We start from the raw sequence: 15402 nt of genomic DNA on the forward strand, positions 1-15402 counted from the left end.
AAGCCATTACTATTTGCTTTCATAATTTTTCTTGATCTTTTTTAAATGACGGGCAGTCTTATCACATGACTGCATGAGCTATCGAACCGCTTTCCCTCCCAATAAAACAATTTCGAGCTGCACAGAAAGAATATGAATTCCAACCCGATCCAGAGACTATATATCTGCAGTAAAACAGATTTAAATTAACCTGCCACATCTCTCGAATGGATCGGCTTTCCCTATCGGCTAGGATGCATTGATTATACGTGTGATATATGGCGCATTTTGTATGATGTGTATTTTTCTTTTATTTAGCCTCCAATAAATGAAGACGGGCTGTGTGAAGGGCCATCTCTCCCGGTGAAAAGCAGCTTTGTGCAGGAACTCTTTCAGGCACAGTATAGGTGAGAATGTCTGAGTTTGAAGTGGGTCGGGAAATGGTGGGAAGAAGCTGATTTAAAAAAAAACCAATTGTAACCTTTTCAGTATTGGGCTGTTGGATGACCATGTCCCTTCATCGGGCACAGCTTCCCTGGCTGCTCTGCAATTGGCTGTTTGGGCATGCTGGAGCTTTCCCTGGGGCATACCCTTTCCAGTTTACCTTCTCTGGATCGTCGCGCACTATCCTGAGAACTCCTGGGCCAGCTCTGTGACAATTGGTGTAAAACTCTGCTCTAATACTGCCCCATGTGCAGCCCAGTGGTGAGCACTCTCGCCTCTGAGTCAGAAGGTCATGGGTTCAAGTAGCACGCCAGAGACTTGAGCGCATAATCCAGGCTGACACTTCAGTGCAGGACTGAGGGAATGCTGCACTGTCGGAGGTGCTGTCTTTCATGAGAAGTTGATCAGCGGCCACATCTGCTCTCTCGGGTGGAGGTAAAGGATTCCATGGCACTATTCGAAGAGCAGGGGAGTTCTCAATATCCTGGCCGGTATTTATCCCTCAATCAACATCTTTCTTTAAAAAAACATCAGATGACTTATTTATTTATTTGCAGATAAAGCCTCCAAAGAGCCTGGTTTTTAATGGGGTGCCCGCTGCATAGCTCTGCTTGCTGCAGGATGGGGCCCTGTATTCGGCAATGTTTGCTCAAACTGTTTGCAACGAACTTTGAATTTCTGTGTGGTCGCGGCTGTCCTTGGTCGGTTGGCTGTAAAATGGGTTTGTTTCTCATTTCTCTCTTTAGGTCTTCATTAACTTGTCCTCATTGCCAAAAACAGAGCAACACCTTTGACCCATTCCTCTGTATCTCCCTACCCATCCCTCCACTTCAGACCCGGTAAGACCGACTTACAGCTACTGATGTTACAATTCATGCAGCTCTGCTACAGGCAGGTGATGATTCTAAACACTGCAAATGCACAGCGCCGGAGGGAGAAATAAAGGATTGGGATGACGTTAGGTCAGAGGAAGTTAATTTTGTGGCACTGCCTAGCTAGCTACTTCAGAAGGAGGCCATTCGGCCCATTCTGCCTGTGCCGGCTCTTTGAAAGAGCTATTGAATTTGTCTCACTCCCTCTGCTCTTCCCCAGAGCCCTGAAATTTCTCCTTTTCAAGTATATATACAAATTCCCTTTTGAAAGTTATTATTGAATCTGTTTCCACCACCCATTCAGGTAGTGATTTCCAGATCACAACAACTCGCTGCGTAAGAACATTTCTCCTTGTCTCACTTCTGGTTCTTTTGCTAATTACCTTAAATCTTTGACCTACTGGTTACTGACCCTCCTGCCACTGGAAACATTTTCTCCCTATCTACTTATATCAAAACCCTTCATGATTTTGAACACCTCTATTAAGTCTCCCCTTAACCTTCTCTACTCTACTCTAAAGTGAACAAGGAGATTCAGAGGATGAAAAATCCACTGCTCTCTGTTTTGGGATCAGCTGCCTTCCTCTTCAAGGTTAGGGCAGATGGAATTTCAGGCCCGAAGAATGTAAATGTGCTTACAATTTTCCTGTGGGTGAAGGAAGTGTTGTTGGAGGGAGGGAGGGAGGAGAAAGATTGCTGATGGCCTAGGGCAGTCAGATGTCATATCTGAGAATCGTGCTTCAAGTGTCTTGCACATTATGGCCCTCTGGGACAACCACCACCGGGGTGGAGTCATTAAAAAAAAATCTAATGGATGTATCGTTTTCAGATGAATGTTCACAGACAGTGGTATCCTGGAGTATTTGTAAATTAGTGCTTTAAAGTATCTAGAGTGTTTGGCTAAAGTTGTACATAGTGCCCTCAATTGGAGGAAAACAAAAAACACTTAATGTCTGAAAGGAAACCCAGAGAAGGATGGTATAAAACCTGGGACTCTGAATCGATGCTGTGTAACACAATTGCTGTGGGACTTTGCACATGATCCATGGATTTGGGAGGCAGCCAGACGGGTGGTCATCTGTTGTGGTGCTGTGCTGCTTGCTGTTCCCGCGAGCATTTTCATTCTTGTCGATTAAGCACATCAGTTTAGAGCCGCCTGCTATATTTGCCATGTGCCTTGAGACAATCAAGAGTGCTGAGGCTGTTAATGTTTTGCACCTCCTTCCTCCCCCTGAAGTGTACACTTTGTGAAGGGAAGCTTTGATGAACATGCAGCAGTATAATGGAGCAAGACCGTACTGTACACGCAACAGAATGCTGAATCAGGAATGAGGGCTTAAACATTCATGTCTTTCCCCTAATGATTTGTTGTTTACAGAATTCAGACTGCACACAGCCGAGAAGTATGTCGAATATGCAGCACATTTTTGGTTTGCACAATCCAAGGTTGCTTTGCACGTCCGGATATAGTTCTGTGGGGAGCAGCATTTACTCAGATTGAGTTGTTTTTTCCTCCTCCTCTCCTTTTCCCAAGTACAAATCACGTCACTGCTGGCAGAGCGATTGACCCCGGCCTTTACCAATGTCACTCTAACCTATTGCTGGTTAGGCTGGGTCAAAATGTTTTCTAGATTTATTTTTTCTCTCAGCTTAATAATGCACAGAACAGGGGACGAGTGAGAATCTGCATCTTATGCTCCGTATACTTGCATTTTTCAAGATAAAATCTGCTCTGGTGGGAACAGAATGGGAGATAGCTGAGACACAGTCGGGTTTCTTGAAAGAGCGAGTGATTAAAGACATAGCTTCACCACTGGTGGTCCTCTTTGAATGGAATTATGTTTGTGTCCTTGTATTGTGACATTTTAATTGAGAAACTGAAGAGAAGGGGCAAGGCTTGTAGAACAGGGCAAGTTTGCGAAGAATGAGGCAATTCAGAAAACAGGGATAAGGTGACACCAAGGGTATTTAAAAAGCTGTAGATTGTAGAAAGGAGGGATCGGAGCGAATTGCTGTCTTGCACAGTTCAGAGGCCCGTGGGATAGAAGCCGTTTGAGTAGGTGGCTTGGTGCTTTTCGTGAGGATGCAGATTGGAGCAAATGCATGTGGAGGGTGTGTTGGTCGCTTCGAACAGTAGCAGCAAGCTCAGTTAAGAGTGGCCATGGTAGCATTGATAAATAAAGAGAGACAGGAGATCAGTGGAGAGAGATGGGGCGAGAGAGGGATCACCCACACAATGGTGCGTGTTTCTTGTATCCTGGCCAGGGGTGTGAGTGCAGTTAGAGAAGTACCAGATACAGAGGCAGTTTCAGATCTTGGCCGGACTCGGCATTGAGCGGAGAGTTGTTGGGAAGAGAAATCTTTGTGAGGAAAGAGGAAACCTAATTGAAATCAATGATGACCAATTGGCTGTTTGGTGGAGTGCTGGGATTATGTGTCTCTGTGAAGAGTTCCTGACTGTGGCTGTGATGGTGAATTGGCAGGGGGAGGCTGGGAAGAGGGCAGTAAAGCCCAGGACCTGCTCAGTTGTCTGCAGATGGAACTTCTTTGCTGTGGAACAGATGGGAGATGGTATTGAGTTTGAAAGGAAAGAAAGTATCACAAAAGTTTGATTAGTGAATTTACACCGTCACTATCAGAGTTTCAAACTATTTCAAACGGCTAGGTCCACTGCATGGAGCAAAAAAATGCTACTATTTCTTTAAACTTTTTCACACAAAGGCTAGTGGAAATCTGACGACATTTCCTCAAAAAGAATGTGGATGCTGGGAATCGTGAAATTTTCAAGGCTGAGACGGATAGTTTTTTGTTGGGTAAGGCTATTGAGGGCCATGGAGCAAGAGCGGGAAAATGGAGCTGAGGTACAGATCAGCCATTACCTCAGAGTGACTGATTGGGCCCGAGGGGCTGGCTGGCCCCCTGTTCCTAAACAAAGTTTATAATATTCCGGGACCTGTGCTCTGCAGTGGGTTAAACACTGACCCTTCCACTCTGGGATCTGGATTCAAATCCAGATCAAACTGACGGGGTGAAAGTCTCTTCTGTCTGGTTGTAAAAGCCTCGTGAGTTGGCACAGTCTCAGTCTAGTTCTTGGCATTTGTTCACAGCACAATACCATCCATAATATGGCATTAGCGTGGAAAGCCCACTTGAAAAATGGCACATTGGTGCAGTTGAGGGGACAGGCTTCGGAGGTTGGGTCTGAAACACGTTATTGGGTAGAGCAGAGAGAGCTTTACTCCACATCTAGCCATACTGTAGCTGATCTAGCATTACTTCATACTGTGTTTGAAATACCATGTTCTATTCCCCAGAACTCGTATCCTTCATCTTTCATGCAAAGTCCAAAATCCTTTCCCTATTGAATTTGTTAATTTCAAAGAGTCTAAGTGTGTGCTGAATGTGTAATGTGTGCTGGTCCAGTGTAATAATTTTATAAAATGACTTAAGCGTGAGCGTGCAGAATAAAGAAATGCTAATTCAGTTTATACAAAAAAATCAATGTGTTTCAAGCCCGGGATTGTAACTGAGACTCCAGCGAGCTTTCCACGAGTTTCCTCCTCTACAATAATTGCAGCTTCTTGTAACTGCATAAAATTACAAACTAAACTTTAGTTGTCGTTACAGGACTCCACAAATCCCTTTGACATTCAGACTTGTGGCTATCTGAAGCTTCCTAACCATAATTTTCAATCAGTTGAACTGTCTTTCGTGTCCAAGTTTCTATCCCGACTACTCTTAATTCAGAGTTACTTAATTCAGGTTATCTGTTTCCAATTTTTGAGCAGTGAATTCTTACTATCTGATTATTTATGTTGCTTGATTCAAATTGTTGGATAATTCCACTTTTTTTAGTGCCGAGAAGGACGTTGAATTATTGGAAGTAAAATAGCTGGTGAAAATGTTCGGGTAGTACAAGAGGAAGCACAATCTAGAGCATAGCCTCCAGTAACTGGGTCATTGCAGACACCTGGTGCCATTATATATAGCAGAACAGCAGTGCTGTAGATTGGGGCTTAAGAAGTTGGTTTTACACTAACCGCAAGGGCTGCAGCAGTATTTCTACTCGTTCAAATGTAACCCCGGTTTAGATGAAAGCATGCCGTGTTTCAGACCTGTCATTTACCATGTGTTTATGTCTGATTTTTATGTGAAAATACAAGGAATCAGGATTGGCGATTACTGTGGCGTCTGTGCATTGTCCAGGGTTGCAGAGTTTCCTTTTGCATGTATCAGCTTGCTGTAAGGGGATCTGGGTGCACATTACCCGCCCTATTGTGACCTAGCAAGCTTACGGGGTTGATGTTTGCCTTGAGCCCACAGTATGGAGATGAAAAGCGAAGCTGGAATTCAGAAACAAAATCTCACAATGCTGACTGAAAGGTATAAAATCCTTAGAGGACTTGACGGGATAGATGTTGAGGCTGTTTCCCCTGACTGGAGAATCTAGAACTAGGGGTCCTAGATTCAGGATAAGGGGTCGGCCATTTAAGACTGAGATGAAGAAGAATTTCTTTACTCGAGGGTTATGAATCTGGAATTCTCTGCCCCAGAGGGCTGTGGAGGCTCAGTCGTGGAGTATATTCAAGGCAGAGATCGATAGATTTTTTGTCACTGAGCGAATCAAGGGATATGGGGATAGTGCAGGAAGGTGGAGTTGATGTGGAAGTTCAACCATGATCTTATTGAATGCCGGAGCAGACTCGATGGGTCATAATGCCTACTCCTGTTCTTATTACGTTCCTGGGCCTGGGGGCTGGGAAAGACTGCATCCTGATTGGTGAATTTTGACCAGTCAGGCAGCAGCCTTTCCCAGGCCTCAGAACTTTTAAAGAGCTGAAGCTCTGAAGATTTTGGGGAATTGGAGGCCTCACTTTCTTGTTTATTAGACAAATGGGAAGTCTCCTAAACCTGTGTGTGGGTCTTGCGTGCAGTGCAGCCGACTCATTCACTGACGTGTACCCAGACCCTAGTTTCGTCAATGAAGCCGGGTAACTGTGTGTAGCTGATGTCGGTGCAGTGTTAACAGTTCAAGGTTTACAGGGGCAATTTTAACCCAGCTCTCTGGGCGGGAAACCCGCGGGATCGGATGGAACAATGGCTTTATAACCCGACCAATAATACTTTGCACTGACTTCAATGGAGAGTAAAACCGGCTGGCGTGTAAAACCAGCGGTTCCCCCAATCCCAAGTGGAATCCGGGCGGGTTAAGTTAAAATAACTCACTACGTGTTTGCTTGTTCAGTAAAAAGGGATTAAAGAGTGAGGCTCGGGTCTAGTTCTGTGCACCTGCCTGCCTCTAATTGTGCTTGAGTATATTGTGTGTGGAATTTATCCCTGCCCGATCGCAGCTTTCACAGGTTGCTTCATGCCTGGTCCAAGTTGCTGAGGACACTCCTTAGCATTGCATCATGCAATGAAATAAAATATGGCTGTAATAAAGGGGAGGGTGTCACTTTGAAATGTGTAGTGGTTACATTGCCTTGTTTTAAAAAAAAAAATCTCCTCCTGGTTTTCAAATCCCTCCTTGGCTGCCCTCTCCCTATCCCTGTAACCTCCTCCAGCCTGACTACTCCCGTCCCCCACCTCTTGAGATCTTTGCGCTCCTTCAGTTCTGCCCTCTTGTGCATCTCCCACTCCCTTCACTCCACCATTGGTGGCCGTGCCTTCAGCTGCCTTTGCCCTAAGCGCTAGAATTCCCTCCCTATACCTCTCCGGCTCTTTTTCCTCCATTAAGACGCTCCTTAAAGTCTTTGACCAAGCTTTTGTTCACCTGTCCTAATACCTCCTTATGTGGCTCGATGTCAAATATTGTTTGATCGCTCCTGTGAAGCGCCCCGGGATGTTTTATTATGTTAAAGGTGCTATATAAATGAAAGTTGTTGTCTTGAGGGGCTCTCCTTGCTTCCATGCTTGTGCTCTGATCTTTTGGGACTGACGCTGTGTATTCCTCCATTAGCGTGTGAAGGTGTTGTTGGCAGGAACCTTGTCTTTTTGGTTGCAGGAAGTCCATGAAACGCTGAACAATCGTAACTCTTTTTTGAGGGGCAGAGGAAAACGTTAATCTCCAAATAAAACATTGAAAGTGGTCTCTCTCTTCTCGGTAAGGCTGAATGCAGCCTAGTTGTTTAGTGACTGTAGTGCTGATCGCTGTAATTCACCCCCATTAGGACACATTTCCAAAACCTGATTTCAAAAGCAGTAAAGGTTGTTGTGAATATTTCAGCCATTTCGAAATAAAGGGCAGTGTGATGAATGGCAACAATTTTCCGTGGGATTGCAATAAAAAGTTGCAATAAAACTGGTGCCGTTTGTTTAAATTATGGTTGTGTCGGAGGCTGGTGAATTAAACGATTATCTGAAGATCAGTAATAGCGGAGTTGGTGCAAACGGGGCCCTGCTCCCAGTGTCTGCTACTGTTATCTACTGACACAGCACACATGTACCCAGGCAGACTACAATAAGGCGAATTGACCTATCTGACAGATTTACCACAGGAATATTGACGGGTCTGGTGGTTTGTTGTGGTAATCTGCCCTCTGTGTTCAGATGGAGAAGTGAGATGCCACATGACTCTGAGCCAGATATTGGAGCTTGGTGCAACAGGTGCTTTTGTGACGTGTAGTTTTACTCCAGTTTGATTACTGGCCGAGTCTCTTCTCGCTCCCCCCCCCCCCCGCCCCCGGAGTACTGGAGCGTGCGGATCAATTATAGTGCCCCAGCAGTTGTCCTGTGTGCCATTAAAAGGTGCATTTACATTCAAGGACTGCAGCTCATGGCAAACCAGTTGTTTCTCCAACGGTTGTACTCGAGCATAAACAACTTGGCCTGCAGAGACCCATGATGTGGATCCCTGGTAAAAGGATTCGATAGGGTAGATACACAGAAACCATTTCCTCTGGTGGAGGAATCCAGAACTAGAGGGCACAATCTCAAAATTAGGGCTAGGCCATTCGGGAGTTAAATCAGGAAATGCTTTTTCACACAAACCGGCAGGGAAATCTGGAACTCTCTCCCCTAAAGCCTGTGGATGCAGGGGAGACATTTGGAGCTTTCAAGACCGAGATCGATCAATTGGTGTTGGGTAAGAGTATCAAGGGTTAGGGAGCAGGCGGGTAACTGGAGTTGTAGCGATCAGCCATGATCTAATAGTTTGTAAGTGGGCAATGCAGTGAATCGTGGACTTTTGTAGTGACAGGTTATCAGCAGTGAGCTTTGAGGCTGCATTCAGTGCATTTCATTACAAAGTGTCTTCATTACAGAGTGTCATCATTACAAAAGGAGTTGGTGTTGAGAACATTTCAGCTGCAGTGAGAGTCTCGTGTGGAGGAGTCAGCCCAACAATTTGTGACTAATTATTTAGTGATTAAATCCAAGGGCCAGCACCATTAAACTCATTTCCACTGCAATCAGAATAGATCCTTCAGTTGGCTTTTGGAGGAGAGCAGCTGATGTTTCTCTTTGACTTTAAATTGTGTTGAAGCATCTGTAATGGTGGATTAACAAAAGATACAAGCAGAGCTGATGTCTGGCGATGGGAGCAATCCGCACCCTTGAATTTGAGTATCGTGGAGTGCCACAGCATTCAGGAGTATTAGGCTGAGTACAGCTTTTCTCATAGCCAGTTGGTATCAAATAAACTGCCAACTGCAGGAGCACACTGTGGATTGGGAAGGTTTGCTGCCAGCAGTGAGAAGTGCTGTGCCCTATTCTATTCCTATTAAAGGAGTTCACTCCTGTTGAGTCAATATTTTTTTTGCCAGACTGTACCTGTTGCTGCTTTACAGGCCAAAGTATATGGTCACTAGTTGTACAAAAACTATATCCCTCTACATATTTTAGTTCCACATTGGCTGACTTGCCATCAGTCACCTAGGCCGTAAGCTCTGGAATTCCCCTCAAACTTCTCCACCTCTCTCTCCTTTATAAAATCTTTCTTAAAACCTAAAATGCTGGAAATCTCAGCGGGTCAGGCAGCATCCGTGGCGAGAAACAGTTAACGCTTCGGGTCTGTGATGAAGGACCATCGACCCAGAACGTTAACTGCTCCCTCTTCACAGACGCTGCCTGACCCGCAGAGATTTCCAGCATTCTTTGTTTTTATTTCAGATTCCAGCATCCGCAGTATTTTGCTTTTGTTTTCCTTAAAACCTACCTCTTCACCCGTCCTAATGTCTCCTCCTGTAGCTCGGTGTCAAGTTAATGTCTGAATGCACTCCTGTGAAACGTCTTTAGACGATTTACTATGTTTGAGGTGTTGTGTAAACGCAAGTTATTGTAAAAAGCACCTACAATGGGCTGGAGAGCAAATCCTTTATTGAGCAGGTATTGAATTAAGTAAGCCTAACAGAATTTATTGGGGGTGGGTGGAGAGGATTCGTGGCTGGATTGTGAAAGGAGTTTTGGAACCGGAAGGCAGATATTTTCAAGGCTAGAAATGTACGGCAGCTCCTTCAGAATCTGATGGAAAAAGGCTCATGTTTTGGATGTTGGTTGTTCATTACAGCTGGTTGCACCCTTGCCACGTTGTGATCCTCTTCAACAATGAATCCTGCAGTATGGAGGTAATCATAGGTGAGCCTTCCACCAGCCCACAGTCCAGTGTGCTAGCAGTAATTGCATAGACTGTCACTGCATTGTCTGAAAGAGTTTAATCTTCTTCATTCACAGGAGTTAAAAATTAAATCTTGGCTGACTTGCCCCAATTGAACAGATGTTCCGAAGCCATTGTGCTGGTTAAAGGTGTCTGAGGAATGTTGGCTTTAGCTCTCGTGGAAGGTTATAGTCCTGGACCTATGTTCAGCACTAGGTTCAGCACAGCCTGTTGTCTATATTCTGAAGACAAGTAGCTACGTTTGCACATTGCTGTGTTGTTTGTCCTTTGCTCTGGTTTACTTATCTACTTATTAACATGCTCACTAGTTTATAGTCTAAGCCTTGGTCTAGTACTGTTTATTTTGCTGCTATTGAAGTCGGGTAAATCATGTGATGCCTGGATATATTCAGTTAGCCAATTACAGCGACGAGTGTTTATTTTGATGGGCTCGCTACAGTTTGGCTAGGTGAAGGTTGCACTCCTGCTCATAGTGTTCGAGGGCTGACCTGCGTAAGTGGTCCTTGTCACAGAACACACAAAGATGTAACTCTTTTCTCTCCTTACACCAAGCGCTGCCCATGGCTAAGTGTGCAAGAGTGGATATGTAACTTTTCCCAAGCCTCCTTCATTGCCATTCTGAACTCTGACACTAGCAGCAAACCCCTGACCTCTGCTCTGTGCTTCCCAGAACTTCACAGCTCGTGAGGAATCCCGGACTCAAAACTCCTCATTCTGTTATGCCATGCTTTTGTAATCTCTTCCACTTGCCATCGAACCCTGCGACGAAGATGTAGAATAATATTGGGTAGCGACTCCTCGCTGTCCAGCTTTCCGTGGATGTTGGCATTTGGAAGAATGGCATTTGGTGAGCCGCAGTGACGAGGTGAAGCATTGCTATGAATGCTGATATTCATCTTGCTGGCTCACAGTGGGCTGTAAAACACTTGCAGCTCTTTGTCAGACTGGCTGGCAGCAACATAAACCCAATGGTTGCGAGAGCATAATGCATGCTGAAATGTGCCCTTCAGTGTGGTTATGTCACTGTCTAATCATAAATGAAAGTGCTGTTGTTTTCAATTATGTGTGGAACACATTGTTGAGCTCATTTCAGAGCCTTCAGTCTCTTGAGATGTGTCAGAAAATTTGTGCCGGCACTATTTTGGAATCATTAGTGTAAATAGGCTGGAAAGGAACCTCCTGAACCAGAGAAATGGCAGGGAGTTGGCAGTGTATCTCGCAAACACCAGCTCACTTCACGAGTCTGTGAAATTCCTTCCTCTACCATTTTAACAGCCATAAACCAGAAATGGGGTAATACCTCCCGTAACATGGGAGTGTGAATAGGTTAAGTGTTTATATGCCAGAATGCCACGGGTGTAATTTCAAGGCTATTGCTTTTTAATGTACTATAAAATAGTGAAATATAGAGCACTGTGAAGGGGCTCCTTTTTATTTAAATAATAGATTTTATTCTTTGTGTTAATGGAGTAGCTGCGATGTGATTAGTTTAATTTGTTCCCTGTGGATGAAATGTATTTATAGTTCTCATTCAGGCGCGCTCCTTTTTTTCAAATAGCTGTTTTCTAACGAGATTATGCGTGTTGGTGCCAAGTGCTGCTTTGTTTTTACAACTTGCATTAAGGTAGTATTGAGAAAGGCAAAGAGCCAGAGCCCCATGCATCCTGCACGGCGGGCAGCCAGTCATTGTAAGCCTTGCTGAGAAGTGTTCTGGGCTCGTTTCCCCCAAAATGTTGCTGAGGCAGCCACTTCACTCCATCGAGAGCCGGAAACATGCAAGTCTATAGATTCAGATGGCAGCATGTGCCAAGAACAGCCTAGTCCCAGTCTCCCGGCCAGCAACATTGAGAGAAAATATCAGCATCAATAGAACCGGCTTGACTTGCCAGTGAAGGCAATCGGTTGCATTGGGGTGGGAATAGGTTGCATGGGGTGTGGGGGGGGGGGGGGGGATATTTTGCACGGTGGAAGGGGGGGATGAATGGGAATAGGTTGCACGGGGGGAATGGGAATGGGGGGGGGGATAGGTTGCACGAGGAGAATGGGAATAGGTTGCACGAGGAGAATGGGAATAGGTTGCACGGGGGGGAATGGGAATAGGTTGCACGGGGGGGAATGGGAATAGGTTGCACAGGGGAGGGAGGGGGGAATAGGTTGCACGGGGAGGCGTGGGAATTGGAACTGGGAATCGGTTGCTGGGGGAAGGGGGGGTCGGAAGAGCTTGCTGGCATAGTCTCCGGATAAGAGGTTGACCATTTAAGACTGAGATGAGCAGAAATTTCTTCATTGAGTGTTGTGACCATATCTGGAGCACTGAGCAGTTACCACACCTTACGAAGGATATATTGGCCTTGGAGGGAGTGTAGCGTAGGTTTACCAGAATGATTTCAATGGTTAAGTTACGAGGAGAGATCATACAAATTAGGGTTGTATGCTCTAGAATTTCGAGGTTTAAGGGTGATCTGATCAAAGTTTTCAGGATATTAAAGAGAACAGATAGGGTAATTAGAGAGAAACTTTTTCCTGTAGTTGGGGATTCTAGGACTAAGGAGCATAGTCTAAAAACAGGTTTATAGAAGTTTGGAACTCTTCCACAAACAGCAAATGATGCTAGATCAATTGTTCATTTTAAATTGGAGATTGATAAATCTTTGTTACCCAAAGGTATTATGGGATATGGGCCAAAGGCAGGTACATGGAGTGAGGTCACAGATCAGCCATGATCTCATTGAATGGCGGATTAGGCTCAAGGGGCTGAATGGCCTCCTTCTGATCCTACGTGAATCTTTGGAATTCTCCATTCCAAAGGGCTGTGGACGCTCAGTCGCAGAGCATATTCAAGAAAGAGATCGATAGATTTTTGGACTCTGGGAATCAAGGGATATTGTGATCGGGCGGGAAAGTGGAGTTGAGGTGGAAGATCAGCCATGGTCTTGTTGAATGGCGGAGCAGGCTCGAGGGGCTGTGTGGCCCACTGCTGCTCCTAATGCTTGTGCTCTTATGAAATAACTGTACCTTTGGCCTTTTTTCTTCCAGGCCGTTGAATATCACAGTGGTGTACGAGGGAAAATGTTCTCATTGCATGAGAATCGGGGTAGCGGTTCCACTGTCGGGTACAGTGGCCAAACTTCGCGAGGCAATATCACAAGAAACCAAAATCCCCACTGATCAGGTAAAGGTGCATTTTATTTTCTAACAGTAAGATTAGTCTATTTTAGCTGAACCTGTGACGATTATAAATCCATATAGTGTAAAAAGACCATTTAGGCTGTGTGGCCCGGGGAACAGGGAGGGCGACTTTGATTGCCAAAGTATTTTATTGTCTTGCGTGCCCCACATCATGTCATCTTTAAACCACTTTCTAGCTTTGTGGAAAATCCCTTTGTTGAAGTGCTGCTCCGTGGAGGTCCTCAGCGAAGTCTTTTTCTATTAACACAGCAAAACTTGGAGGGCACCGCGTTTAAAAGGGAACGGCAGTCCCAGTCAGACGGTAAAACAGACCGACCACAGCCGTGCCCGGGCGTGCTGCGCAAGGAGCCTTCCGCGTGATGTCGCCGAACTGTGTCTGCTTTGCTCCGAGGAAAACCCTGCACCCTGGGATCTCTGGACGAGCTCTTCAACTAAGGATTTTTCCACAAAGGAAGGAGGCAGTTATATTCCACTGTGGGGCACATAAAGGGGTAAGTGCATTACACTGGCAGTACCACCCCTGCAGATACCTCCTGGTCAGGGACGCACCTGCGGTGCAGTGCTCCTTTTAGCCAGACACCGATGGGTGTCTCCTCTCTGCTGGCTGTAAGGGTTCCGTGTGGTGACTTTGGGTAGTCTGAATCCAGGTGCTCAGAGTGTGCTGGAGTGCACAGCTCAAAGTCCTTAGTTTGCCAATAAAATGCCGTTCTCACTTGAGAAGTGACGAGAGGGCTGGTGTGGGAAATGGCGAGGGAATGATTCGCACTGGTTTAATAAATGGTCTTCAAGTTTGGGCATAGTGGAGGGGCTTCACTCTCCATTTAATTGTGTTGTACCTGACCAGGGAATGCTTGCTACTGACATTAGGTGGGTGAAATTGCCCCGCGCTGGGTTTGGGTGGGCATTTCGCGAAAGGTGACTTTTTTGCACCGGTGCAAATTTGGGCTCTTTGATAAAAAAGAAATGTTGCCTGTGGTAACGGAGCGTTGCCCCGGCGCTTGCGAGGCACGATGCTCAGCATGAGCGCGGTGCGGACATGCTACGTCACGCTGACGCATCACGACATCCCTCCCCTTTTAAAGGGGAGGGCTGACGCGAACTCTGCAGCCTCTTTAGTGGCACCCACTGGGCCACCAGGAAGGGTGTGGGCTGGGCCAGCGGCCTGGCACCCAAGAGGGGGGCACCAGTCTGCATAGTGGCGGCCCAGCCACACCAGTGGCTGTCATTGTCGGGCTGACTGGGGGAAAAAAGATTCTAACACCTCCCGGTTAAGGGCGGCCGAGGCACCACAGCCAGCACAGCTTCTCACACCGAGTAGCTGTCGACGTCATTGCCCTGCGCTGACTTCGTGTCCCGCGGGACAATTTCCCCCAAGGGGCGCAAAGGGGTTGGCGCGCACGGCAATGACGCCATCGCCGGGTGTACGGGTCGCGGTGCAAACCACTTTTCACCGGCCGCGCCCAAGGGCCAATTCCGTCGGGCGGCGCTCTGGCTGCTGCGCCCAGGCAGAAACCCTTTAGTGCCCCATGGACCTTGCAAAGGGGCAATTTCACTCCCTCGATGTCTGACGTGGAAAGTACTTAATTTTTCACTGACATCACTCACCTTGATGAGCACAAGGTGATTCTTCCCTTCAATCAAATACTCCATTGATGGAAATACCTTTAGTCAGGGTTCTCCTCTGTTGTGAGGTGGGGAGCGGGGCGGGGCAAGTGGAGGCTAGATGCAAGTGGCCAGGCACGGACGGTTCAAAGCGAAATTTGTAAGCTCGGATTTTAAAATCGAAGTGGTGTGGAGACACGGAGCCAGTGGAGGTTAGTGAGGCGGGGTGACCATGAGAAGGGGGATATGTGGGCTAGGATGTGGGAGGAGGAGTTAGTTAGTGTACGGAGGAAGGCGAGAAGGACAGCTTTAAACTACCTGAGGTTTCAGAGCTTAAGTTCCTGCAGGCTCCAAGAGCATTGCTCCTTGGGACAGTTGATGCTGGGTATCTGTGGGTGTAAAGCTGGTCGCACAGTTTGATGTAGGCAGCATGTTTTGTCAAATCTATTCCATCCACCAAACAAAAACTAACGTGATTTGTATAGCTCCTATCCTGCCCTCAGGACGTCCAATAGCGCTTCACAGCTGATCAGTTACTTTTGAAGTGTAGTCCCTGTCATGGAGGGAAATGCAGTAACCAGTTTGCGCACAGCAAAATCCCACAAACAGCAATGAGGTAAAAGGCCAGATAATTTGCTTTTTGACGGTGTCGATTGAGGGGTGAATTTTGGCCAAGAATAGTGCCGTTTGAGATCATTTACA

The 15402-nt window shown here is 46.2% G+C and overlaps 1 protein-coding gene across 1 annotated transcript in view; it reads left to right on the plus strand.

Moving 5' to 3' along the window:
• Nucleotides 1-15402, plus strand: part of usp31 (ubiquitin specific peptidase 31) — a 93738-nt gene that overhangs the window by 45729 nt on the left and 32607 nt on the right. Inside the window, exons 3-5 of the mRNA XM_070901454.1 lie at nt 298-386; nt 1170-1262; nt 12946-13081. Coding sequence (XP_070757555.1) covers nt 298-386; nt 1170-1262; nt 12946-13081 — 318 coding nt within the window. The remainder of the gene's footprint in view (nt 1-297; nt 387-1169; nt 1263-12945; nt 13082-15402) is intronic.

The sequence above is a fragment of the Pristiophorus japonicus genome, chromosome 15 (genome assembly GCF_044704955.1).
Source record: "Pristiophorus japonicus isolate sPriJap1 chromosome 15, sPriJap1.hap1, whole genome shotgun sequence".
Taxonomy (NCBI): Eukaryota; Metazoa; Chordata; class Chondrichthyes; family Pristiophoridae; genus Pristiophorus; species Pristiophorus japonicus.